The sequence below is a fragment of the Macrobrachium rosenbergii genome, chromosome 21 (assembly GCF_040412425.1).
Source record: "Macrobrachium rosenbergii isolate ZJJX-2024 chromosome 21, ASM4041242v1, whole genome shotgun sequence".
In the NCBI taxonomy this organism is placed as follows: Eukaryota; Metazoa; Arthropoda; class Malacostraca; order Decapoda; family Palaemonidae; genus Macrobrachium; species Macrobrachium rosenbergii.
Window position 1 is genome coordinate 66,204,675 of NC_089761.1, and position 27,854 is coordinate 66,232,528.

The 27,854-nt window shown below is 37.1% G+C and overlaps 2 protein-coding genes across 3 annotated transcripts in view; both read left to right on the forward strand.

The window, feature by feature from the left end:
* The first annotated feature begins 12,570 nt into the window (after positions 1 to 12,570).
* LOC136850261 (dnaJ homolog subfamily B member 9-like) overlaps positions 12,571 to 27,854 on the forward strand; it is a 34,072-nt gene continuing 18,788 nt past the window's right edge. The window contains exon 1 of one of the 2 annotated variants that reach the window (XM_067123938.1): positions 12,571 to 13,121. The gene's annotated coding sequence lies outside the window, so the exon portion shown is untranslated. The remainder of the gene's footprint in view (positions 13,122 to 27,854) is intronic. The other variant, XM_067123937.1, reaches the window with a different exon arrangement.
* LOC136850260 (protein N-terminal asparagine amidohydrolase-like) lies at positions 13,123 to 26,554 on the forward strand. Its single transcript, XM_067123936.1, has 2 exons — positions 13,123 to 13,374; positions 23,978 to 26,554. Exon 2 carries the CDS (start codon positions 24,087 to 24,089, stop codon positions 25,032 to 25,034), a length of 948 nt encoding a protein of 315 aa, XP_066980037.1. The 5' UTR covers positions 13,123 to 13,374; positions 23,978 to 24,086; the 3' UTR covers positions 25,035 to 26,554.

The window sequence follows — 27,854 nt, forward strand, 5'->3', positions numbered from 1 at the left end:
TGCGTAGTTTAAGCCCCAAAGCCTATTAATATTTGTGGGAAGTATGTAGATTACCATATCCCTCTAAAACAACATTAAATCGATGGTTGTCAAAAATTGATGTAGAGCCAGGTATATTATCATCATTCATAAATTTACTGAAGGTTAAAGCTGTGGTAATGCCTGAAACTGACTGTTTATGTATCATTTCATTTGATGAATGTAGTGTAGCTCAAGTATGGTCAAAACGATAAGGAAAAGATATTTTATATCCTCCAAAAACCGGGTTCAGTGTGTCATGGTTGGGGCTTATTAAACAATGGAAGCAGTTGATATACTATAATTTTAACTCTGATCTTACTAAAGATATTTTGTTTGATATCATAGGGAGGGTGGAAGCAGCAGGGTTTATTGTTGTTGGTATGGTGAATGATTTAGGCCCTACAAATGTAAAATTATGGAATAATTTAGGTATAGGACTAGAAAATTCCTCATTCACAACCATCTAGTACTGATAGGGAAGTGTATGTATTTGCTGACCCCCATCTCATCAAATTAGTAAGAAACAAATTTATCTAGATTCAGGTTTTCAGTTACCGAATGAGAAACGTGTACTGAGTGGATGCGTTAGAGAACTTATCATGAGAAGTGTGAGTGATCTGAAGACAACGACGTTTATCCGATAAACATATTACTGTTGCTGGTGTTAAAAGAATGAATGTAAGGCTTGCAGCTCAACTACTGTCTGAGACAACTGCGAAGACTCTGAAATACTTTGAAACAAAGGACTTCTGGAAAAGCAAAGAGTGGGAAGAGACTAGTCAATTCATCCACCTGTGCGACTCATGGTTTGATCTGATGAATTCCAGAGTGCCCCTTCGATAAAAAAACCATCCAGACATGCATTTGGACTTCATCTTGAAGTACAAAGAAACACATTAAACCGTATGATAGATATCGCAAAGACTTTGAAAGTCTTGGAAGTAAGTGCATGTATCAATTTCAGAAAGGACTAGTTGTATCTTTCGGAGTCTTTAAAGAAACTTTATGAAATGGTCAAGTCAAAGGTATGGTATTTCATACATATTAACATACAGGCTAAACCAGGATGGCTTGGAGCATCTGTTTGCTAGTCTAAGGCAAAAAGGTGCTGCATAAGAACATCCTCACCTGTGTCTTTTAAACATAGAATTAGGTCACATCTTTTAGGAAAGGAAAGCCAGTTGGTTGCTGAGAACTGCAATATTGAAAAGAAAAATGAGGACATAACTATGGTACACGATATATCGCAATGTTCAAGTAACAGTGTACAGGCAATTGATTGTGACCAGAACAACTTAGACCAGGAACTGTGTTTATCTGCTATGCTGTTTGCCTCTCTTGATCCTGACAACTTAGAGATGGATGATATTGCAGATAAAGATTGTGATGATGCTATACTCCCCTTAGAACTGGAAAATGAGATGAAAACAGAAGGACTGCGCTATTTAGGTGGATATATAGCTTTTAGATTTCCACAGTTCCAACATCTTGGTTCCACATAAAACCTGGGAAGGACATGGAATGAGGCAGTTAGCCGAGTCAGGAAAATGGCTTAATGACACCGAGTGTTTTTTTCTTCAGTGAGCTTCAAAAAATGGAAAGAATTTTTGTCTGCTATCATGGAGAGAAGTCACTCAAACCTGGGAAAGATGCTACCAAAATTTTAATTTCTTACATGCATCAATATGTAAATTTACCTAATGAGGTTATTGGCCTATTTGTCAGGTGCCGCATGTTTTTTAGGATACGAGTCCTAAACAAAAACATGTCTTCTGAGAGAAATCAAAAGAGAAAGTATGCAAAATTAACAAAATAACTTTCATAATAAAGATTTAAAAAGTTTTACTTGCTTTCTTGTTTCTGTGTAGGCTACTGTCATTAAACAGCACGAAATTTAAAGAGAATTTTCTTATCCTTGCCGTATGTTGAATGATGTGGAAGAAATTGTAAAATATGAACATGAGGTTCTTAACTATTTTTGTCTTTGACAAACCTGGGCCGGATTTAGACGGTTAGGCCTACTGCATTAGCCAAACTGCAATAGAGAGACATGTGGAGGGTTATTCAATCCCTTTAATTCAGCAGTACCTGAGATTAACGGGGACCTTTCTCACCCAAAGGTCGTGACAGAGAGAGAGAGAGAGAGAGAGAGAGAGAGAGAGAGAGAGAATGGGTGTGGCAAACAATTCCCATAGTGACCCTTCATTTTATTGTTTTCTTGGTTTTCTTTTATGGCCACATACCAGTGACGTCACAAATATGCAGTAACGCTGGGAGACGGTCTGACCTGGTATTCTTTAGACCTTGGATAGATGCGATACATAATCGTGATTGATGGGAAAGGAAGAGACGTCTAACGTCTTTACAATGCTTATTACAGATAATGGGAGAGAATTTGTGAATAGAACATTAGTGTCTTGCGGAAGTTATGGAGACACAGGAAGTAAATATTCTTCCTTATAGGCCCGAAACTAATGGGATGTGTAAATGAGCTACAGTAATAGGAAAGTGCTCGAAGCTCTTAGAGTAAGCGGGTGGCAATGATACTAGTTGGGATAGATATACAAACGTGGTCAGACATAGCATAATTACAATGGTTAATGACACCATTGGTATGTTACTGGCGGAGGCATTATTTGGTTATCCAGTTTGATTTGTTGTCAATCCTTCACGTTGTGATGATACTATTAAATCATTACAATAAGTAATGTAAAATTGGAGGGAACAAGAGTTGCAGTTGGGGATAATGTATTTTTGAAGATTAATGTCAGAAATGACTTGAATTACAAGTTAGGTCCCAAATTTGAATGGCTGTTTCGTGTTATAGAAGAGAAAAGGGGAAATAAGTTCATAGTTTTACATGAAGACAAGGGGCTGACGAAGTTAACACACATATTTAAGATTAAAAGAACAACATAATGTTTGGTGGGGGTTTGTTTTTTTATTGGGGGGGGGGGCGCCGTTTATTATTTTGTCTCTTTTTCATGTTCTTTTCGTTGGGGTTAAGTAGTTATTTATGTTTTTTTCCTCTGTTTTTAGATGCGGGGATGAGCATAATCTGTCAGTTCTTTTAACATGAAAGCTTTGTATTATTTGGGTTATTTGTATCATTTGGGTTTTTTATCATTTGTATCATTTCGTGTGGTAGGAGTAGGAGGCGTAAAAAAGCTGCAGTTGATTTAGCTATAGGGGTGACATCAATAACCATAGCAGCGATTGGTGGGGTGGTAATTACGAGCCTGACGAAGGTTGAAGCATTGGAAGCTAAGGGGAGAGTTTTGGAGAAGTTATGTGGTAGTAACGCAGAATTACGTGAGAGTTTTGAAAATTTGAGAAATGCGTACAGTGTGTTGCAAGTCACTGTTCAGGGGGTTAGAGGCGACCTAGCTTTGACAATAGCTCTTTTTACGGTTCATACGATAGTTTTGAATATTGACAAAGAGACAGAATCATTGCTAGCAGAGATCAAATCTCAGGTAAAAGTGGTAATAGCAGTGTCGGAGGGGCACATTTCTAAAGATGTTTTACCTTTGGGGGTGTTAGCATCAGCTTTGATGAATGCAGCTTACGAGTGGGGATCAAACATAATTTTCACAGGTAGTGATTTATATAAGTACTATAGGATAATAAGGGTATCAGAGTGTTAATCGTTGAGATTCCAGCGAGTGAGAAGGAACCTTTTCGTAGTTATATAATAAGACCTTTTCCTAGTACATAATCATAATAATACAGTAGTTATGTTAGAGAGACTAGAAACTGTCTATATTATAGGGAGCAAGTTTCAATCATTAGTTGTTGACTATAAGGACAGAAGCACATTAGTTCATAATAAATATATTTGTTAATAAAGGGTTTGTTCTGAGGATATTGTTTTAGGGGTTGTGAGTTTCAATTGACACGTGGTGTGACTGCTACAAAATGTGCTCTTAAACCAGTTCTTTTGCAAAAAGCTGCAAGTTGACAAAGATTTGCGACAACGCTTCGACATCATTTCTTTTGTAGGATCGCAGCTACTTGATGGAGCGTGCAGAATAGTGTCTACGGAGTTCATCATCCTTAGCAAGAGGATTTATAATTCATCAGCAAACATTTTTTCGTCAATGATGCATAATCACCATGGGATTGTAGAATTACCTACTGTACCAGAGATTACTGTACAACGTTACCAGCGTTGAAACAAGTGGAAGAAATAGACTATATGGAACTGTTCAATTGGTGACCGCCCTATAGTCTTATTGATAAAGTGTGCCCATTCATCAGCTTTGATGAATGCAGCTTACGAGTGGGGATCAAACATAATTTTCACAGGTAGTGATTTATATACGTACTATAGGATAATAAGGGTATCAGAGTGTTAATCGTTGAGATTCCAGCGAGTGAGAAGGAACCTTTTCGTAGTTATATAATAAGACCTTTTCCTAGTACATAATCATAATAATACAGTAGTTATGTTAGAGAGACTAGAAACTGTCTATATTATAGGGAGCAAGTTTCAATCATTAGTTGTTGACTATAAGGACAGAAGCACATTAGTTCATAATAAATATATTTGTTAATAAAGGGTTTGTTCTGAGGGATATTGTTTTAGGGGGTTGTGAGTTTCAATTGACACGTGGTGTGACTGCTACAAAATGTGCTCTTAAACCAGTTCTTTTGCAAAAGCTGCAAGTTGACAAAGATTTGCGACAACGCTTCGACATCATTTCTTTTGTAGGGATCGCAGCTACTTGATGGAGCGTGCAGAATAGTGTCTACGGAGTTCATCATCCTTAGCAAGAGGATTTATAATTCATCAGCAAACATTTTTCGTCAATGTGCATAATCACCATGGGATTGTAGAATTACCTACTGTACCAGAGATTACTGTACAACGTTACCAGCGTTGAAACAAGTGGAAGAAATAGACTATATGGAACTGTTCAATTGGTGACCGCCCTATAGTCCGAAGGCCCGATAGTCCGAAGGTCCGATAGTCCGAAAGTCAGCAGGCCCGATAGTCCGAAGGTCCGATAGTCCGAAAGTCAGAAGGCCCGATAGTCCGACGGACTGTAATCAGCCCCCTACCCCTCCATAGCTAATACGGCAAAATTGTAACCAGTAAACACGTCGGAATGCCGACTATCGGACCTTCGGACTATCGGGCCTTCGGACTAACGGACTATAATCGTTCAATTACCCTCAAGTTGGTCTTGCTATGTGTCCTCGATGTGTTACTGATAATTATCATTATCATGAGTGTTGCCATTTGTCTGAGACGCAGGAACTTGTGCTGTTTCAAGGAGAAGCGGTCTTCACAAGTGCAAATGATTATTGATCATGAAGCAGCACCATAGAAATTGAATAAGTGTAATTTGTGTCGGGGTCTACACAAGGTGGGTGGTCCGAGCTCTGTTTAGTGGGTGCAGGTGTATTTGTGTACGTGCCTGCGACATACGAACTCTTGAATTAGTCAGGGATCTCACAGGTGACCCGGGCATCTGCTAATTCAGCACCATTCAGCACTCTGGAAGTGTACTGTTGATATAAGACCCACCCTCATTTCGGATATATTCCCAGTGTATATCGACAACGGACTAGGTTCCATATACTTTTCTTCCATTTAATTTTTACATTTCTTTGTCATGTTTATGGAAGGATGTCAGTAGGGGAGAAGCAATAGTAGCAAATTTGCCAAGATGTAGTAGCGTTGACCTACTTCGACCGCTTCTGGTATGACTGGTTATCATCAGTTACCGCACATACTGAAAAGTATGTTTTAAGAAAAAAAATGTGGTCAGATCCAGATTTTGCTTTATTCTAATCTAAAGTTAATACATCTAAACAAATCATGTTTTTTTATTGGGGTATGTTTTCTCCTATATATTTCAAAATAATATTTTCTCAATTTGCACTTTCACAATAGTAAATTATTTATATATATATATATATATATATATATATATATATATATATATATATATATATATATATCAGCAATAAGTCACCAAACTGCACGTGACAAATATATACGTAGACGACCACATGAAAGGTGAAAATTAAAGACCAGGTACCAAGCGCTTTCGTGCATTGCGTACACTTCTTCGGGGTACAAAGTAAAATAAATAGAGACATAAACAAGAAAAGTTCACAAAACAAAGATCAAAGCCACTAACAAGCTAAACATCATTACTGAATGCAATCACTAGTTTGAAGTCAAATTGTCACATACCAAACAAAATATACTTTAAAGATACTTAAGAACTGAAACTACAGTTAGAACAGGCTATTGCTAAAAGGTAACATTGTACTTCCCTACAATTTTATGAACAAGGTAACTATCTAATTTAAAAAGACCCGAACTAATATTCATAAGTTGATTGTTAAAATGCTTAATAAAGGCAGATTCAATTATATTTCTCTTAACAATGTGGTTACAAAAAATAATCTCGGATGAATTTTTCCAGTCTATACAATGGTTAAAATCATTCATATGTACAAATAAAGCACTTGTCAATTGGCCTGTTCGAACTGCGTAACGATGCTGTTTTAGACGATAATCTAGTTCTTTACCAGTTTGACCAAGGTATTTATTACTACACCCAGCACAAGGAATCATGTAAATACAGCCATTAATTTGTTTTGGGGAGTTACGAACAATGATATTCTGAAGTGTCCCTGAATTCTTGTAAACAACAGTTCTCTTGAAAATTTTCAATAATTTTTTAATGAAACAAAGATTTACGTTATATGGAAGTGTCAAAATATTTTCTCTCACCAAAGGCTTCCTATTGTTATTGGAATAAAAATGTTTCTAGCTTTCTGTAAAGATTTGTCGATTAAAAACTTTGGGTATTTTAACATAATTCCTACGTCGTAAATTTTACAAAATTCCGAGTCTAAGAATTCCGGGCTGCATATCCTTAATGCCCTTAAAAACATGCTACAAAAAACTGAGAGTTTTATATTAACGTGGTGATCCGAATAATAGTGGACATAAGGACAGACGTTGGTAGGTTTCCTGTAAACATCAAACACAAAACTTCTATCCCTTCTATGAACCAAAACATCTAAAAATGGTAATGAACAATTATTTTCCTCTTCAACGGTGAATTTAATAGAAGGTACCAAATGATTTACCTTGTCCAAAAACTGTTCAAATTTTCGCACATGGGCCAAACACAGAATATGTCATCAACGTATCGAAACAAAAAAGAACCCCTTAGGCAAAATAGCAGGCAATAATTTTACTTCAAAAAACTCCATATATAGGTTGCTAAGAACTGGGAAAGGGGATTTCCATAGCCATCCCAAACTTTTGAAGGTAATAATTTCCGTTAAAAACAAACTTGCAATCCTTAACACATAATTTTATCAATTCTAAAATTTTGTCAGAAGCTAAAGGTAAATCATGCCTTGTTAATTCGTCTGCTAAAAAGGCCAATAAATCGTCAACTGGGACATTGGTAAATAAAGAAGGTACATCAAAACTGACCATTTTAAAGTCGTAATTTATGAGAGAATTACTAATTTTTTCAGCAAAATCTGTATTATTCTTTATATGCGATTGGGATATGTTTCCGACAATAGGCGTGAGAATCCGAACCAACCATTTAGACAGTTTATATGAAACGCTACCAACAGAACTGATTATTGGGCGGACAGGATTACCAAACTTGTGTGTTTTAATAAGACCATACATATACGGTAAAGTTGCACACTGCGAAGAAAACTGTTTGATTAGAGCATCATTTCCTTTTAAGACACTTTTTAATTTCTTATTAAAGTTACTATTAACAGTCGCTAGGGGATTTTTTCGTAGTTCTGAGTAAGTTACATTATCTGACAAAAGATTACACATTTTTCTAACATAATCATCTTCATCCATTATCACCAGAACCTGGGATTTATCAGCCTTCGTAATATGCAGATCATTATCATTTATCAAGTCATTGTAACACTTGATGAAACGTCTAGGAACACTAGTTGGTATTGGTTTCGACAGGGCACCGTAAACAATACCTTTGCAAATATTAAGCTCATCACTAGACAGACTACAATTCCTTTCCAGATAATTAAAGGAGTTGGCAACATCTACGTAGTCAACATTTTTTATTCCAATAACAATAGGGAGCCTTTGGTGAGAGAAATTATTTTGACACTTCCATATAACGTAAATCTTTGTTTCATTAAAAAATTATTGAAAATTTTCAAGATAACTGTTGTTTACAAGAATTCAGGGACACTTCAGAATATCATTGTTCGTAACTCCCCAAAACAAATTAATGGCTGTATTTACATGATTCCTTGTGCTGGGTGTAGTAATAAATACCTTGGTCAAACTGGTAAAGAACTAGATTATCGTCAAAAACAGCATCGTTACGCAGTTCGAACAGGCCAATTGACAAGTGCTTTATTTGTACATATGAATGATTTTAACCATTGTATAGACTGGAAAAATTCATCCGAGATAATTTTTTGTAACCACATTGTTAAGAGAAATATAATTGAATCTGCTTTTATTAAGCATTTTAACAATCAACTTATTAATATTAGTTCGGGTCTTTTTAAATTAGATAGTTACCTTGTTCATAAAATTGTAGGAAGTACAATGTTACCTTTTAGCAATAGCCTGTTCTAACTGTAGTTTCAGTTCTTAAGTATTTTTAAAGTATTTTTGTTTGGTATGTGACAATTTGACTTCAAACTAGTGATTGCATTCAGTAATGATGTTTAGCTTGTTAGTGGCTTTGATCTTTGTTTTGTGAAATTTTCTTGTTTATGTCTCTATTTATTTATTTTACTTTGTACCCCGGAGAAGTGTAAGCAATGCACGAAAGCGCTTGGTACCTGGTCTTTAATTTTCACCTTTCATGTGGTCGTCTATGTATGTATATATATATATATATATATATATATATATATATATATATATATATATATATATATATATATATATATATATATATATATATATATATATATATATATATATATATATATATATATATATATATATATATATACAGAGTATATATATATATATATATATATATATATATATATATATATATATATATATTATATATATATATATATATATATATATATATATATATATATATATTCAGTATTAAATTTTCCAATCATTCAGTATTAAATTTTCCAATAGCAAGGGGTGTCTCAAGAAGGTAAGAAAAATAGTCACTGCCCCGTTCAAACTTCAACTGTTGAATCTTGGATAAGCCCATGTGCAGAAAACTCACACTATATACAGTAGAGCAATTATGCACATCTACAGAAAAAGCATCAGTAGGGCAGCGAATCACCCTGAAGAAGTGATCTTATCTCCTATGTGTTTCACATACACTTTCTCACTTCCTGGGCACTGAGGCCTTTACTTCAGGAACCCTTCACTCCATCCAGCTAGAACTTTACCAGATGCTTCCCTCCCTCCTCCAAAAATTTCGAAATTATACGATCTCTCCACCAGCCTGTCACCTCCATGGGCTTTCCATGACTAAACCGTCTTTGTTGACCCTAAGGTCTCTCTTCACCTACACTAATATTTTTACCACTTCATCTGTGTATCAACCCGTTTCTTACCCTTGCAGTCCTTCCATTCCTTTTCATGGCACATATATAACCAAACAATTCATTCCAGTAGCTTCATTTCTTTCATTCACTTGAATTTAGCATGCACACTTTACATCCATATAGAAGAGTGGGCTCACAGTTCCTTCACACTTTCTAGCTTGGATTCCATGAACATTAGGTCTCCCAGCCCTTTTCTCAGACACCCTGCTACGTTCCTTGACTCGCCTGTTCTTTGGCTTACCTGTTCTTTCATCCATCCATCATTCATTACATGTGCTCTCAAATGCCTATGTAAATCAGCTGCTTCCAGTCTTTCATCAGCTATGTTATCGTTCATTGCGCCACGTTACTGGTTTCATTAGCTTTACATGCATCACCGTTTTTTTCTCCTATTTATCTTTACCTTTCCCCTTTTTCAAACACTTTTAAACTTTCATTAGTTCCTGCTATTTCTCTTGACGATCTCAGGTCAACACTGCATCATCTGCAAATATCTTCCATTCCGCACTCCTTTCACTATCAGTTTTTTTCATAATTTCGAACCTACTTCTAAACATCATGTACCACTCCATATATGAGGATACCAAGTAACCAAGGAAACAGTCTTAACACTCTTGTCCCAGACCCACTTTCACACACCCCAGTCACTCAGATTTGATTTATATGTCCTAGCACATGCTTCACTTTCACCATAAAATCTGCTGTTGCTGGCATCAAATCACCTCTTATACACTCAAATTAATTAATTCTCCTTACATCCCAAATTACTATATACATACCGATTAATCCTATCATATGTTTATTGGGCACATATATGCCACATACAGCTTTTTTCTTGCCCATATACCTCTCAAATAACAGTTTTATAATAATTACTTGATCAACACTCTGTCTTACTTATCTAATCCGCATTCCTCTTCCCTATTCAGGCTTCCTATCATTTGTCTAACTTTCTCAATCAAAATTCTGCCATTCACCTTTCCTGGTTTAATAGGTGATATTCTGTCCTACAATTCTTACAGTTACCAAGGTCACCTTTCTCCTTTTACAAAGGATGATTATTCTTCTCACTAATTCTTCTGAAATCTTTGTCATCCTTTCACCCTTACACTGCTTAGGCAGCCACCCAGTCACACTTACCACTACAGTACCACAGTATCCTGTAGTATATATATTTGTACTTCTAATACTCTGTATCAGTCCTTCGTCAATGGCTTGAAATAAAGTCGAAACCGGTCAGGACCTACACCCTGTCTCTTCTTTTTCACCTGTGTAATGTGATATATATATATATATATATATATATATATGTATATGTGTGTGTGTGTGTGTGTGTGTGTGTGTGTGTGTGTGAGTGAGAGAGAGAGAGAGAGAGAGAGAGAGAGAGAGAGAGAGAGAGAGAGAGATTCAGGGGACAATTGCAACAAAATTAGTAAACACAAACAACTCTGCTGATGGTAGTTCAAAAGAGATCATTGGTGATGCAGAAAAGATTTTATGTGAAAGGTAAGGCAAGTATTATGTTATGCACACGGTTCATAATGGCGACGTGGGTAGGATTATTAATTCAACTGGCTTGCAGATCCAGTGATAAAAGTAGCCAGTATGCCGACTGATTTAACGCTAATTACCTTATACCTAGCCTTAATCATGCCGGACCTGTAAACACTTGATTATGAATAGGTCGTGAAATTAACTCGTCGGGCAAAATGATTTCCTGTGACCCCTGACAGATTCTTCTCATCGGTTTGAGTGAATATTCCAGAATCGTTCTTCTATACGGACAATTCATGCTCTTGAATGAAAATAAGTTGGCCTCACTCCAATCAATAAGACTCAAAATTCCCAGAACTCCCTCGTCGGTATAGAACTGTTCGATTTATTCATATGAGTTAAGCCACCTCCTTGAAGAGTCCTTTTAACTTCTCAGTGAAACAGTTTTGTAGAAACATATTCTAGTCTTGTGATTACGTAATTAGGCCTTGAGCAATATCCAGATATCCATATTTAGGTATCTCGATGTGAGAGCTATATTTTGGATATTTTTTTAGCCACTGATCCCTCATAATTTAGTGTTAATTAACGGATATTCCTAAGTTTCTGACTATCTTTAGTATGTTTGCCTCAGTATCCTAGATTAATCCTCTTCCGAAACAAAAATTTAAAAGATTTCTTCTGACTATTAACACTCAATCTGTGCCCTCATTTAGATTTAGGGGTTATCTGTCATTCAACTCATTACCTTCGTTATGGACTTTACCTTAGACCTAGGTAAAACAGTGTCATCTATATGAAATATATTCCATTTCATGTGTTTATCACCAAAGTCATTTCATCATCCATATTTATTTTCGGAGTTCCTATCGTTCCTCACTTGATTCAGGTGTCCCCCGTTTGGTTAGAACTTATTTTCCCGAACAAATTTTATTCCTAAATTATTCTGTCAAATCTTTCATGCCCCTTCACCAAATTACAGCTTACATTAGTTATTAAGCAACTCTGATTTTAGGGACTGAAACTATTTCACACCAGCAAGGATATGAGCTGCCAATAACAAACTAGAAGACTCCAGAAACAGAGCCTTCTATTGATTTTCCGCATCTTTGGGTTCTCTACAAAACTGTCTGCATCCTTCGCAAAAGCTAGACGTTATTACCTTAGCAAAATAATAGAAGAACGAGCGAACACTATTTGTACTGTAGCTTTTATTTATCTATTATTAATGGTTGTGCAGTTGCGCATTTATTTTCAGACAACTGAACATTAATGATTCACTCCGAGGGTACTTCCAAATAATTTTGCTGTGTTTTGAACGGACAGTTTACCATTTCTTTGGTTAAACTACATTCTCATTCATATATGATTGTTTAAAAGTTTCATAGGGTTGTGCATTTTGAAAGGAAAGCATAGATTATTCAGATTAGAGTCTAAAGTAACTTGAATGAAGTGCTAAATGACGTCACAGGCTCTCTCCCCAATAGGAAACCTGCTAGTGTACTAGCGTGGATAAAGTGTGCCTCCAGTAGAAATCTTATTCTGAAAATATCGTAATTTTTTAAAACTTATCGTCTACAACGCAGTTTTACGTGTCGCAAATTTTTGTAGTTTTCAGTGTTTTTCTTGTTAAGAACTTAGCTTAAAACTGGAAAAATTAATCAAAAAATTCATAGAAATAAGCCTTTTAGTGTAAAGCAACGTAATTTTGATACCTGGAGTGTCTAAAACTTTGTAACAGTCAAAGATATACTGTCGAAGCTCTTCCAAAAAGAAACGCACGCTAGTGAAAGGAAGTGGACCGTGCCATTTTCAGTGAAGGCGAGGCAACAGCAATCCACGATCATCTATCTATATAGGACGACGAAGAAATACACGTCAGAAGTAACTTGAAGGTACTTGTGGCCACATACCTATAAAGGTTGCTGTGTAGTTGAACACGATACATATTCTTTACTACGAAGGATCGTCAACGCTTCGCCGTCGGAATAATCGCCGATCTTTCTCTATCAAGACATTATTATCCAAACATTGTAAGTAGTTAAAGTTGAAATCATACTCATCCATTTCTTACTGTTTGTTTATGGTGCCCTGCTGTCATTTGCGCTGACCATGTGCGACTGTGTACGGTTTACTCGTAGCCAAAATCGAAACTACAGTAATATCCTAGAGGAGGAGGAGGCTCATCCAGGGGCTTTAGACACGATCCTTCAGTTCAGGCCCCTCCTTAGTGGCAGAGCCCGCCTGAAGCATCCGGACCTAGGCCAGGCTCATTATTTTGAGCTGGTGCGGCATGCAGTGTTTTTTTTTTTTTTTTTTTTTTACGTAGCTTACCAGGCTTCTCTTGACCAGTTTGTGTGTCATTCATTTTAGGATTTTTTTTTTTTTTTTAAATGTAGACCATCTATTACTGAAGATCACCGGAGAAATTTGTGGAGGGTAAAGAACGTTACGGTGGGGGCTTACTCAAGCTTAGGCCTAGGTTTTGCAGGCTAGGCTGTGCCAGATGCCTTTTGGATGTGTGTGTTGTGACCCAAGCTAGATATGCTCTTTTTTTCCACTGGAGATTTTAGCCTAATACATCCCAGTGAAATGCATTGGGTAGGCTACCTAGGCCTAGACCCTTGGTGACTTATATTTCTAAAAATTAAGAAAATGTTCTTTAGATGTGAATGCATAAGCAACTTGGCGCCTGCAGATCAGAATGCGTAGTCCTAAGCAACGTGCTGCCATCATCAGCGTTCAGATAGACGAGTCTATATAGGTTAGGCCTATGTTAAGCCGCCAATTTTGGCCAGACCCTGAAGTTTGGTATAGGCCTACCCTGTAGTGTAATAGGCTACTTTGTTGTCAAATGAATAAACTTATCATTGCCCCTTAAGCTGCTTAAAGCAAAGGGCATAGGCATGAATTCGGCTCTGTCGATGTTTTATCTACTGTTTTATGCGTTTCTGACCTTGATTAACCTACTGGTGATGAACAATGGTTCTTGTGTGTTCACAACCATGTAGGCCTACACTACGTAGAATGATTTTTGGAACCCAAGTGGGGAAGAGGTTTATATGGGGCTTGGGGTGAAGAGACATACAGATGAATTGCACCAGCAAAATGGATCTTAAAATGGATAGTAGGATGAGCTGTCTGAAACATAAATGAATATTGTCAGCAGTCACTATCATTCACAAAACATTACAGTGGACAAAGATGCTGTAAGGCATGTTGCAGGGATGCAGCTTAACCTCACCTTTCTTAGGCCGGGTATTCACGATCAGGTTTACTTGTCGATTCATGGAAACTGACGTTGAAACTTGGGTGTGGACAAGTGGACGGAATTTCCTAAGTTCTTCCAACCAACTGACAGGTGATTGCATGTGGACGGGTAAGCAACAATTTTATGAGTTTGCCGCTGAATTTCGCCTGGGAAGGATCTCGGCTGCACAGACCAGAATATGAATAAACTATGCATAAGGCTGATTCATTTTATTGTTAGACCCTGTGGCATTATTTGTAGAATGTTGTGAGTCCAAATCTTATGATGAAAAATAGAAATATTTCCATGTGATAGACAATTTGGTATAGGCACAGCCTAGTGTCCTGCCTTTTTTATGAAAGGTGTTACTAGTGAAAGTACGCTTCTTGGTCCATTTCATAATTAACCGAGCCAACCCCCAGTTCTAATTGAACCATTTTCATCAATGTTGTATGAGAACAGACATCTCTCTTTAATAGGCAATATTTAGACCATACTCTGTTATACCTTTTTGCTTCTTTCCTATTTTTTAAATAAATTGCCGCAGCAGCCAGTCTATGTAGCTCCACCACCTTATCAGCCAGCAGAGTTTCCATCGCTGCCATATAGTGTTGCCACGATGAAGGCTAGGCGAGAACTGAGGGCAGTGACCTTAAGTTGACTGTCCAACTGACTGTTCTACTCATTACGCGTGGACACTCATCTGTCAAACGGTCGTCGGTGAACTGACAAGTAAACCTGATTGTGAATAGCTGGCCTTAGCCAAATCAAGGGTATCAATCCTACCAGTACTCGACCAGAGGGGCTCCCCTTCCTCTAACTTGATTAAGAGTGATGGAAGGCATGCAGTAGTATGCAGTGTAACCTAACCTAAGTATGGTGTGAGCAAGAGCACCATAGATCATAAAGGGTTAAATAAAGGAATTCATTATAACAAAATTTGCATAAAGGATCACAACTGGTGAGGGGGCCACTCTGTCTCCCCTAGGCGTTCCAGTATACTTGAAGCTGGGGCAGGCATTTCCAATTATCTTAAACCCAATAATAGATTTCATTAGTCAGGAAAGTTTTTATGTCGAGATGTGTTTTATCAGTTGAAGGGATGACTTTCAGTTGGATGGAGAGTAGGTTTATACATACTGTATCTGATATCCAACAGCATTTCTTATATACAAGACAGCCTTTGTTGAGCTGAGTATGTTGAGTAGGTTAAATTAAGAGAAGTTGGAAAACATTCAGGAAGTCTCCAAGAGAAATTTTAAAGTAGGCATATTCATTGGCAAAAAAATTGAACTGTTAAGTAATGGAAAGATAAAGATTGAGCACATAAGTGCTCATGTATAGCATCTTTACCACAAGTTTTTAACTCTTCTGAAACAATGTCCAAGAAGTAGCAGAACCCTTGCAAAAATTAACACTGGACTGAGAACAGGATGAAAATCATATTTTTATTGGTAAATGCATTACAGATTATTAATGGTCACATTCCCAAATGGAAAAGATTCCAAATGGCGCACTTTCAACCAGTTCTGATAAAAGTGATTTAATTTGCACTTGTTTTTGGCAAAGTTTTGACGTATATCAAAGCCAGGGGTATTTTGCTCTGGTAAATTAGAATGGAAGTTATGGTATCTTCTTTGTTGGAGTGTGATCCGTGCATGATTTTTACTCTTGGGTAGCTTCCATGTAACCTAGTCTAGTCTACCTTAATGTAAACAAAAGAGTTTTGAACAGCACTGACATTAGATATGATGTTTTGTGCTGTTGTCTAAGCATACAGAAATTAAGAAACTGAATTTGCACTGACCAAACATAAGCTTACAATGCTCTATATTCTCTCCATTATCTATATTATTAAGGTATTTCTCTGCAGTTCTCTGCAGTTTTTATTATATATTGAGGTTAAGCCTTCTTGAAATTAAAGATTATCATAATCACATGAGATTAAGCCAAGGGTATATCATTGGGCTAAGTGCTTAATGTTGAGGAAACTGGTTGATTGACAGGCATACCCTTGAGTTTCCAAGGGTATGTGCCCAGGAATCTATGATGAAATATATGCTAGCCAATGGTTATCAGGGTTTAACCCTATATTAAACTTGAAATTTTTACCTAATGCATCAACTGAATTTCTTTAAGTGCTTGCTAGTTGGGGCGGGGCCCCGGTTAGAATATTGAAGAAATGCGCCAGTGATTCAGAAGGCTTAGATAGGTAAAAGAGTAGAAATACTATCACCCCCAGGAAGTGCAAGAATGAACCCTTTGAATGACAAGCATATACTAGCCTATCCCCACAAATACTGTACTACACTGTCTTACCAAGCACTTTTTTTTTTTTTTTTTTTTGGAGGAGGAATAAAAGATAAGCCTATATAAACATTGGCAGGTGCAACTATGAAATTCTCACATGGTGACAAAAATACAATAAAACCTAAATAGTGGAGTCTTTTATTTTATTAGAATTGGACAAGGTTTCTGTTATCTCATTGAGCACATTCTGAGGCAAGGAGGTGTTGTGACAGCATGATGGTCTTTTATTAGAATGCAGTATTCAAGTCATTATGGGACATTTGTTTTAACATGTGTATTTAAATTTAGGGATACCACAATGAGAATTTTTGTTTTGATGCATTGCATATTATAACTTGTAGGCTACCAGGTGCAAAGTCAGTGTGTCAGTGCCCTACCGAGATTCTAAAGTTATTGGCAACACTCAGTATACTGTCATTTGGATGAGGGTTTTTACTTTTGGAAACTATATTTGTGACTGTATATAGCCTATATCATATACACAGAATTCAGGCCCATTATGTAAAATGTTTGGTTATACAGTACTCTGATTCACTCCTTATCCATGTCCTTACCGTACATGTGCATCACTTGTAGCGTTGACATAGCAGCAATTGAAGGTACTGTAACCAGTCATACTGGGACGTTGCACATGGCTTCATAACTTACCAGACTGTAATAGCACAATTCTTACGTCAATATTGTCCTCTTTTAAGTTATTTTTCACATTAAGTGGGACAATAGCCTGTTTTTAAGCTGGTCTTTGTAACAGGATTCTTATCAGTTTTCATCAGTGAGCACTTTTATAAAATATCCCATGGGTTCTCTTTACTTAAAACAAAACTGCCATATGTGGTGGCCTTACACCTGACATTTTCTATGGACCTGTATACATAATGTGTCCTTAGAAGGAGTCATATCTGTATGCTGTCAAAGGGTTACTGCACTAAAAATTGGAAAAGTATTTATAATCTAATTGATATTGTGTTTGTCAGTTTTACCTACTAGAACAAATTGATCATTCAGTTTATTTTATGTAGAAGTATGGTATTGTAACATTATCCCGAAGTGGTTCTATGATTTTTCTGTCCAAATTTGGCAAATGAGTGGCATATCACTCAACCCTGATGTGGAGTCTTAGCCTCCTCAGATACAGTTTGAGGGGTTGTGTAGGTCAAATGTGACTTGAGGTGCAAAATAATATCCTTATATGTGTATGTCAAATAAGAATGCAGTATTATTACTGCCTTTGCATCATGTATTTAGTAAAGTGGGAATGTATAAAGGCACTGAAGGTAACCAGCTGTTTGAGAATTACTGTGACTTGTTTAGTTTATATTCATAACTGGAGTCAGTAATGCCATTAATGCAAAAGCAACATTGGCCTTTATATTTGCATTCTTCATTAATAACTCTCCTTCCCCCTCCATTGTAACTTACTCTTTCTTAGGAGGTACATTGGATTTAAATGTTTTATGAGAATTTTATCTGCATATACCAGTATGTATACTTTATTTTTTACCAATGAAAATTAACTAATTGTTCTGTTTGCACTACCTGTACTACATTTTGAAGAAAGCCATAATTTTTGTTACTCTTTATATGCGTGATTCAATGACATACCTTAGTACTGTAGATATATATATAAAATAATTTGAAAATTAAGTATTAAACACTCTTTTCCTTGTATGTAGTGACTAGCCTCTGCTAGAATCTGTATGCATGTTTTTTTTTATATAAGTAACTTACAAAGTAATTACCTAGCTATTGGTACCTAAACCTACGGCAGCTTAAAAATTCAAAATTTGCACAGCGGCGCTTCTATCGTTTGTTTGTAGGGGACAAGGTCCTGCCCACTCTCCGGGACTTGGAGGAGAGCATATTCAGAAGGTTCCACGAAGTTTTTGGCTCTCTCTCAGGAAGTTGAATCCCTTATCATCAAGGGAGCGGTGGAAGAGGTACTAGATTGCCATTCAGAAGGCTTTTACAACTGCCTTTTCTTGGTTCCAAAGGCCTGGGGGGGGCTGGAGGCCCGTTTTGGACGTCAGCGCCCTGAATACGTTCTTCGTGAAGACGAAGTTTTACATGGAGACAGTTCACTTTAGTCATATCTTCAGTGCAGCAGGGGGACTGGATGGTAACCCTGGATATGCAAGATGTGTATTTTCACATCCCCGTTCACCCTGACTCAAGGAAATATCTACACTTCGTCTTTCAGGCCAGAGTACTACAGTTTCGGGCCTTGTGCTTTGGCTTGTTGACAGCACTGCAAGTTTTCACAAGAATCCTTGCTCCTCTAGGGAATTGGCTTCACCTTCTGGGAATCATCAGCTTGCACCTGGACGATTGGCTTCTCCGTTCCTCATCGGAGGAGAAGTGGGTGGAGGAGTTTAGAAGAACTCTTCACCTGATGGAGTTAGGCATTATCATAAACGAGAAGAAATCCCTTATGTCACCGACTCAGGAGATTCCCTATTTAGGGGTGATCCTGAATTCTCAAACTTTTCAGGTTTTTCTGTTGCCCAAAAGAGTTGACCACTATCTTCAGACTGTCAGTAAGTTCCTTGCCCTTCCTCACTGCTCGGCAGTGCAGTGGATGAGTCTCCTAGGGACCCTTGCTTCAGTGGAGCAGTTTGTGAGACTAGGCAGACTGCACATGAGACCCCTGCAGTTTTTCCTGAAAGCGAACTGGTGCAGAAAGATTCAACCAGACTCTCTCATTTTCCCGATAACGTCTGAAATCAAAATGGATCTCCAATGGTGGTCTTGCGAAGAAAGACTTCAAGAAGGGAAGTCTCGTCTTCCAGTGAGCCCAGACCTTCAATTTTATTAATTCAATTTTATTCAGACGCCTAGGCTGGGGTGCTCTACTGGACAGCCGGGAAGTCTCTGGAACAGAACAACGTTGTAACAGTCAAGGTAAAGGAACTGAGAGCTGTTCACCTGGGCCTTCAGGCCTTCTCCCAGACCTAGTCTGCGACAAGAAAAGAGTAGTGCATGCGGACAGACCACTGCACTTTCTTGCATTCACAAACGGGCACTCTCACTCTACGAAATGGCAAGGTACCTCCTCCTGTGGGCGGAGGAGAATCAAGTCATTCTTATTACCCGGTTCACAGGGGGAGAATGAACGTTATTGTGGATGAGCTAAGCTGCCGCAAACAGGTCCTTTTGACGGAATGGACCCTAGACCCATTAGTCTGCGACAATCTGTGGAGACTATGGGGCAGACCCACTGTAGATCTCTTTGCAATGTCGAGAAATCACCTATGTCCACTCTTTTGCTCTCTGGTCCCGGATCCTTGAACATGGGTGATGGATGCCATGCTCCTGGACTGGACAGGCCTAGATGTGTACACCTTCCCTCCCTTTGGGATGGTCAGGGAGGTAATCAGCAAGTTGTCAGCCATCAGAGTACCACCAAGACCCTAGTTGCTCCCCTTTGGCTGAACAAGGAATGGTTTCCAGATCTGATCCGACTCCTGGTGGATTATCCAAGACTCCTTCCACAAAAACAGTTGCTGCTCAGACAACCCTACTTGGGCAGATTTCTCCAAGGGTTGTCCGCTCTGGCCTTGACAGGCTTCAGACTGTCAGGCACCATGTCAGAGCAAAAGGCTTTTTGCGACAGGCTGCACAGGTGATTGCGAGGTGCAGGTGAATGTCTTCTACAAAGCTCTACCAATCCAGTCTTCAGAAGGTGGTGCAGCCACTATATAGCTGATTTTTTTACTTTTCTGAAGTCTGTCAAGAATTATGAACCTCTACCATCAAAGGGTATAGGTCGATGCTCAGCTCAGTTTTTCAACGACGAGGAATGGGTCTGTCTTCTAATCAAGTCATCGGTGAGTTAATCAAATCCTTTGAGACAACTAAGCAAGAAAGTCGTTCCAGTGTTTCGTGGAATGTAGACATTTTACTGAAATTGCTTTTAAGTCCTCTGTTCAAACCGCTCCGTTCTGTCTTACTCGGGAGTCTCACCAAGAAGACACTTTTTAGTGGCTCTTGCTATTGCTAAACATATTAGTGAGTTACGGGTGATAGACAAGAGAGTAGGTTTTGTGCAAGGGGACGCAGTCTGCTCACTTTCTCTTGGACTCCATGCTAAAAATGAGGACCCGTGTAAGCCCTGGTCGCGATCCTTCGTTATCAAGCGTCTCATGGACGTTTTAGGACCTGAGGAAGAAGAGAGGCTTCTTTGTCCAGTGAGGTGTCTCAGGTACCACCTTCACAGGATGGAAAAGATCAGAGGACCTTCGAGCAACCTCTGGTGCTCTTTAAGAAGCCTGGTTCGCCCACTCTCATTTTTGGTTCGCCCACTCTCAAAAAATGCCATTTCCTTTTTTTCTGAGAGAGTTTATATCAGAAGCGCACTTTCAGATCCAGGAAGATGCCTTTCCTTTAGGTAAGGTTAAGGCTCACAAAATTAGGTCAGTCGCAACTTCCCTGACATTGAGACATAACCTGTCTCTTTCTATGATCTTGCAGTTGATGTATTGGAGATGCAAATCCATCTTTGCCTCACACTACCTCAAGGACATAGGGACCATGTTTGAAAATTTTAACACTTTAGGACCTTTATCCATGGCTGGCATAGTGTTGGGAGAGGAAGCATAGGGAACTCTCTGTTTCTCTGTTATCCACTCGCCCTGACTTAAGGTTTTAAGTCTATGGGAAGCCTGGGCGGTACTTTGTACATGGAGTACCCACCAGTTTCATTTTTTAATGGTTTGGGTTGTGGTTTTAATTCTGTGGTGTAGGTGATAGTGGTGTTGTTCTGTATTCTGGTCTGTGCCCAGGGAAAGGGCATCTATTAAATTTTGTCAGCATACGGCGTACTTCCTTTGCTGCAAAGTTCCCACTAATGTAGGGGTGACCCTTGGCTACACTGCCACGCCCACTGCAGGTTGAGAGAAGCGCCGACCAGAGGCAGTACCTACCTGTAGCAGCTCTCTCAACAGGTAACAAAACAACAAATGTGAGTTAGCAACCTTTCTATTTCAAATTCATTACTTAATGCTTTGGAGTAAAATATATCCATGCTCTTTCCCACCTCCTAACAGTGTGGAATAAGCTATGTAATTACTTGATAAGTTACTTATATAAAAATGACATTTTTATGATAAAGTAAAGTTTTATATATACTTACTGTAGAAGTAATTACATGATTGGAGCCCGCCCTCCTCCCCTCACATGGACATTAGAGCATGAAATGAATTGAGCTCTGCCAAGTTGTTCCTCTTAAGTCTCGTATAGTGGGCATAACCTTGTCACCTACAGACAAATGATAGAAGCAATGCCACGCAAAGTTTGAATTTTTAAGCTCCCATAGGTTTAGGAACCAATAGCTATGTAATTACTTGGTAAGTATATATAAAATTTTAATTTTTCATAAAAATGTCACTTTTCAAAATACCATAGATACATCAGCAGTATTACTGATGTGTGTACCATTTGATGGTTGTGAAGCACAGTCTTTGTGGAATCTGCAAGAGAGTACAGTGCTAAAGTAAATGGAAATGAAGCACAATTCCTTTAAAATAAGTTTGCAAATAAGTTTGCACATTTCAGTTTTGATGAATCCTTTTATGGGTTTTGATATTTTGAAACATATTACACTCTCTCTCTCTCTCTCTCTCTCTCTCTCTCTCTCTCTCTCTCTCTCTCTCTCTCTCTCTCTCTCTCTCTCTCTCTCTCTCTCTCTCTCTCTCTCTCTCTCTCTCTCTCTCTCTCTCTCTCTCTCTCTCTCTCTCTCTCTCTCTCTCTCTCTCTCTCTCTCTCTCTCTCTCTCTCTCTCTCTCTCTCTCTCTCTCTCTCATTTCATTTCTGATTTTTACATTTCATTTCTGATTTTTTAAAGTATACAAATGATTTATCCTGTGTGATAAGAGCTTATTGGTGCAGAAATTGTGATCATTATGTACTGGTAATGGACATTGGAAGAATGCAATGCTTCTAGCTAGGACTTCAAGAGAAATGGGTTTTTCCATATAGAACAGAACTATTTACTTTCAGGATCTGTGGGAAAATTTCATTTTTCAGAAATCTTAGCTTTACATTTTGTATGTAGAAATCTAGAGTTAGAGCATTTTAAGTTTTGTAACATATCAAATATTCCCTGATATTGCTCTGTAATACAGGTTGAATGCTTATTTGCATGGAAGATTTGTTAGGTTACACAACATGCAGTTAGTCAGGCATATTTCAGTCCTAGAATTGTTAAGTGTTGAACTTTGGCTTAGGTTAAAGTCCTTTTGTTTGCCAAATGATCTCATCCACTAAACATCATTCAGACAACAGTATTCATGAATGTCATGAGGGAATCATAGTTGCTGTTGTAAATACATTTCGTTTATGAACTTTTAAAAGGTTAAATCTTAAAACTTGTACTGTTTATCAGTGTTTTAATTACAAAGTGAGAGAATTTAGTTTTAAATGGTATTTTTTCTGTCATCTTTACCTAGGCTATCTGAAAAAATAACTTCTCGTTAGAAGTCTTAGGGCATTCTGCAAGTCCTGAGGTTGTTATTATATAAATCAGGGATCAGTCAAGTTGTCAGTCTTGACAGGTTTTTTATTTGTTATACTGTACAGTATATCTGACCATCAGATTTGGTTAAAAGCTGTTTAAAGAATTATTTATTGATTCTTTAAACTTGACCATAAACTCTTTTTATGGTTTTGAATCACTCAAGAAGAATTATACTTGCAGAGCTTGTATGTTATATACTTAAATGTATAGATATACATGTTCTCTTTCTCTTGCAAAGCTTGAGTTTTTCAGAAATCATTGCATAACTTGAGAAAGGTTCTTTGGTATGTATTATGCAGTACTGTATGTACCAAGTGGTAACGTACTAGGTCTTCTTATGTCATATGGCTTTTTTATGGGGATGACTTATGTACTGTACTATATTTCCTGTAATATAATGTCATATGAAAGTTTTTCTTACACATTCAGTACAGGCAGTTAGAGGCCTTTATATAATAAGGTATATTTTGCACTTGCAGAACAGAAATAGATGGAAGTGAGTGTGTGCCAAGATGATCAGGGAGGCCAAATTACATTGTACAATATAAGCTATAGCCTTCATATATAATTTTTACCTTTAGAAATATTTTATGAAATGCTGATTCCTCTTTTGCAAGCATTAAAATTTTCTTGTTTTCAGGAAGTAAAACAAAGCACCCATAAAGAGTTGGTGTGTCAATTCGGTATTGAATTAATAATTTTTTTATGTATTACTGTTACCATTTTTTTGTATTGCTGTTATCATGTTTTCTCCATATACATTTCTTGTCTTTCACACTTGTTACATTTTGGAGCACAAATTCCCTTTTCTCTTTCAGGGTCGTCTGATGGAAGAATTCCCTTAGGATAAATTTATGCCTTCGTTAATTGGTGAAGAGGATCAGAAAATCAAAATAGTTCTTGAAACTACCTTATCAGTAGGCAGATATGGTTATTCTTATTGATGGCAGTCCTTTAGATAAGGTTCCTGATTCCATTAGTGAATTTTATCAGGTCCATCAAAGTGTAGCTGCTAAGTGGTCTAGTTTTGCTAGTCAGAATAATATTTTGGTACAGGAAGAATATAGTCTGTATGTCGCACAAGGGGAGTTTGCTGTTGTCCCTGCAAGCGATGCTAAGGTCAAGTACATAGGATCTGATGATGCTACCACATGCCATATTGTCATTATAAGACATAAATCGGGGACCGTTTGTGTAGCGCATTTTGATGGGAGCAAAAATGAAGAAGCAGCAGTTAACACAATGGTATCTAAAGTATTTCAAATTGAGGGCAGTGTAGATCCTTTAGAATTATATGTGGTTGGTGGGTACGTCCCTGAAGAAGAAAGTAGAGAAGCAAAAAAAAATGAGTCTGAAAGTCTGTCTTTAAAAATATTAGGGTTGTTCATGAGACACAAGTGTCAGTTTAATCTTATTCTTTGGTGTACTTGTTCTTTGAATACCACACAAGGAGCTAGTGGACCAAAACCAATAGTGTATGGTATGGCTGTTCACCTTTCTAGTGGGGCAGTATTCCCAGCAACCTTTAAATCACATGATCCAGATTTGCCACTAAGGTCAGCATCACGTTGGATGGGGGATCACACAGTTGCTTGTGATCTCTATGACTACAAGACGGGGACCATAACCATTAAGCCTTTTACTTATACAGATGTTGATCATTTTGCTTTTTATTTGAAACTTTCAGACCAAGTTTTGCTAAATAATTTCTCCACATCCCCCAAAGTGGAACCCCCTTCTTTTTGTCATGATTTAAGAGAAGTATTCAGAGTGTTTGTGACCCACCCAAATCCTGATGTTACTTTGTTTCCAAGTCATAAACCAAAGTGTTACTATATGAATGATAGTGGGTTGTGGCATTTATTGAAAGAGTGAAATGTGTGTTATATTTTGCAGAAAGTGAATAAGAATAATATCAGAAAAAACAGAATCCTGTGATTGTACTATAACATGATTGCCTTGCATAAACTTGAACATGTTGAATAAAACTGTATAGACATTCATCTATGAAGTGCTAGGAACTAGCTTGTGTTGTTTTATTGTAATACTGGGACAAACAAACCTGTGATATGGATTTTAATTGTATAATATCTTGTAAGGAAAGTAGTTTTACTTTGTGAGTGATCAGAAATCACTATGGTACATTATGTTGATGTTGGGTAAATTAGTTCCTGTTTTTGTATTGTCAGGTTTATTGTGTAAGGTTATGTATGTTTATTGTTTCAGTTCTTCTGTAGAGTATAGAGCTATTTTGATGATACAGCAAACAAATGCCTCATAACATATTTTGTAATTAATACTGTTTAGCACCATTATTTTTGGTACTTTTTATATTGAGACACTAGTCATCTTTTTTTTCTTTCGTCAGTTCTTTTTTAATAGTTTTCAAGGATGCTGAAGTCCACACATGTACTGCCAATTTTATGTACCGGGTAATAGGTATCTCCTGTACCTATTTAATTGGGATAGGAGGAGTTATTTTTAATTTAAGTTTGTGAATGTTCTCCAATACTTATAAGTCTACTCTATTGCTAACTAGGAGTGCATATATTTTTCAGTATGTTGCACTATGATTTGAAAGGCAGGATTTTCTTATTGACATGAAATGAAAATAGAAGTACTGTATCATGTACTAGGTACATTTATTGCCTGCTTTTTTTATTAAAGACCATGTTTCCTGACTCAAGAGCTTGAATGAATGAGTTGCTCCTCCTGTAATGTGCAATAAGTTGAGGGCAAAGGTGTTCTTGTTGTTATGTGCCTTATTAAAGAAATGTTTAGCACTACCCCGCCGTGGTTTTATGGCTGACTATAACTTCAGTTACTTGAGAGTTTCTGCACCCATTCCTTTTTCATTATAACAAAAATTTCATCTAATTTGTAGATAGTCATGCCTGTGATCTCATTTAGAGGCATATTTTGTCAAGAGTATATTTATATTGTGTATACTCTATTACATAAGGTTTAGGTATGTGACTTTCATTTCAAGCTATACACATACAAAGGTTAGTTAAGCTTTTGATAAATATCTTCTTTATTAGGTAGTTTTTGTGCAATGGAAGTTATGTATTGTTTTTATATGCTGTAGGAGTATTTGTTATAATATGGTTTATGTACCATATGTCCACAGCGCAACTGTGAAATTATTTTTTAATTCATACAGATGTGTATTATAGCTTTATTGAAGATGACATGTATTGTAGCGTATGGAAATTCAAGGTTTTAAAGTTTGCACAGTGCTGTATTTCAATATTATAGGTACAGCTCTGTTGTTGATCATTTTGTATATAGGATAACACTTTTTGTGACCATTCAGTATTATATTTTTGGAATGTGTTACTATTAGTGAATAGTAAGTCTATGTAGTCAGTATTGAAAAAATTTATATTCCAGGAGTTTGATGTATTATTTTCCCTGTTTTGTTTTTACTACATATCAGGTTGGCATTTGTTATTAGCACTAAAGAAAGATAATAACTTATTGCCTTGTTACAGTACTGTAGTTTTCAAAGCTCAGGCAAAACCACAATAATAAAATGAAGCAGGTTGGTATTTTTGCCAAGGAAATTCAAAATAGAGTAATGCAGCATTTTACAATGAACTTTAGTCATTGATAAATCAAAAACATATCACAATATTTAATTGGAAAGGGCAGCAGCTTCTTAGCATAGATGGGCAAGAGTAGACAGAATATATTACTTGACTGGACTTTCATTTTGGGAGGGAAAATGATGTGGGAATCATAGGAAGTCGTATAAATGTTTTTGTGATAACTTTGGATGTGAAATTGAAGCAAATTTAATTCATTTTGAAGATGAATTGCAGGAAGTAGCTAAAGGGGATAAAGAAAATGCAATGACTTGAAAAATTGAAATTTGAGAAGTAACATAAAATTTTTTATTCTTACATTAGGTTTTGTCCCTTTTGATACTCTGGATCATGAAAAGTTAAGTATGGATTTTGCTAACTGCAACATTTAAAGTATGGTCTTCCTTTCCTATGGCCAATACCACAGCCTGAGTATTTTCTGTAGGTGAACATCAGTTTGGTTTCTTATATGGTTGTAGCTTACCTCGCCCATTTCTTTTGGTCTTTAGACTGCCATATGTAGTTCCCACTTTGTGTAATGTTTTTGAATACTGGGAATAGAATCTCCTTCCATTGTGAATACAGTATGAGTTAACCACAATGTGAGTTGCAAGAGTAATAATTTCTAACACACAATGTCTCTTGTCCATTATAGATAATACTGAAGCTGAGACTGTGTGTTGAAATTCTCTGTGAATATTCTGCCAATTAATGCTATTGTACTGTTGTAGCACTGAATGTATGAAAGTGCCACTTTGTTTTGCTTGATAGCCCAAGCTTCATAAATTAGACTACTGTTGTGTTAACAGATAATGCTTAGTGTAAAGTTGCCCACATTACAGAAAATCTTACCAAAGTAATTGGCCATCGTAAAGGAAGGTACATTTTTGTTTTAAGGTTTTAGTCATCTAAGTTATTCTTCATAAATGCCAGATTTGAGTCGTCTTAAGGTTACAGTGCAATGCTTTATGTAGAACATTTTTAAGATTATTTTGTTTGTGAATGGTGTTGAATATGCTTGAAGCTGATAATGAAAGATGTGAAGTGTAACCTACTGTATGTTCTTCAAGTAAGTTTCAACAATAGACTGCGCATGTATTTTTTTTAT

Excerpts from the sequence above, each read along its gene's own strand:
- LOC136850260 (XM_067123936.1), top strand. The coding sequence starts at position 24,087 with ATGGTTATTCTTATTGATGGCAGTCCTTTAGATAAGGTTCCTGATTCC.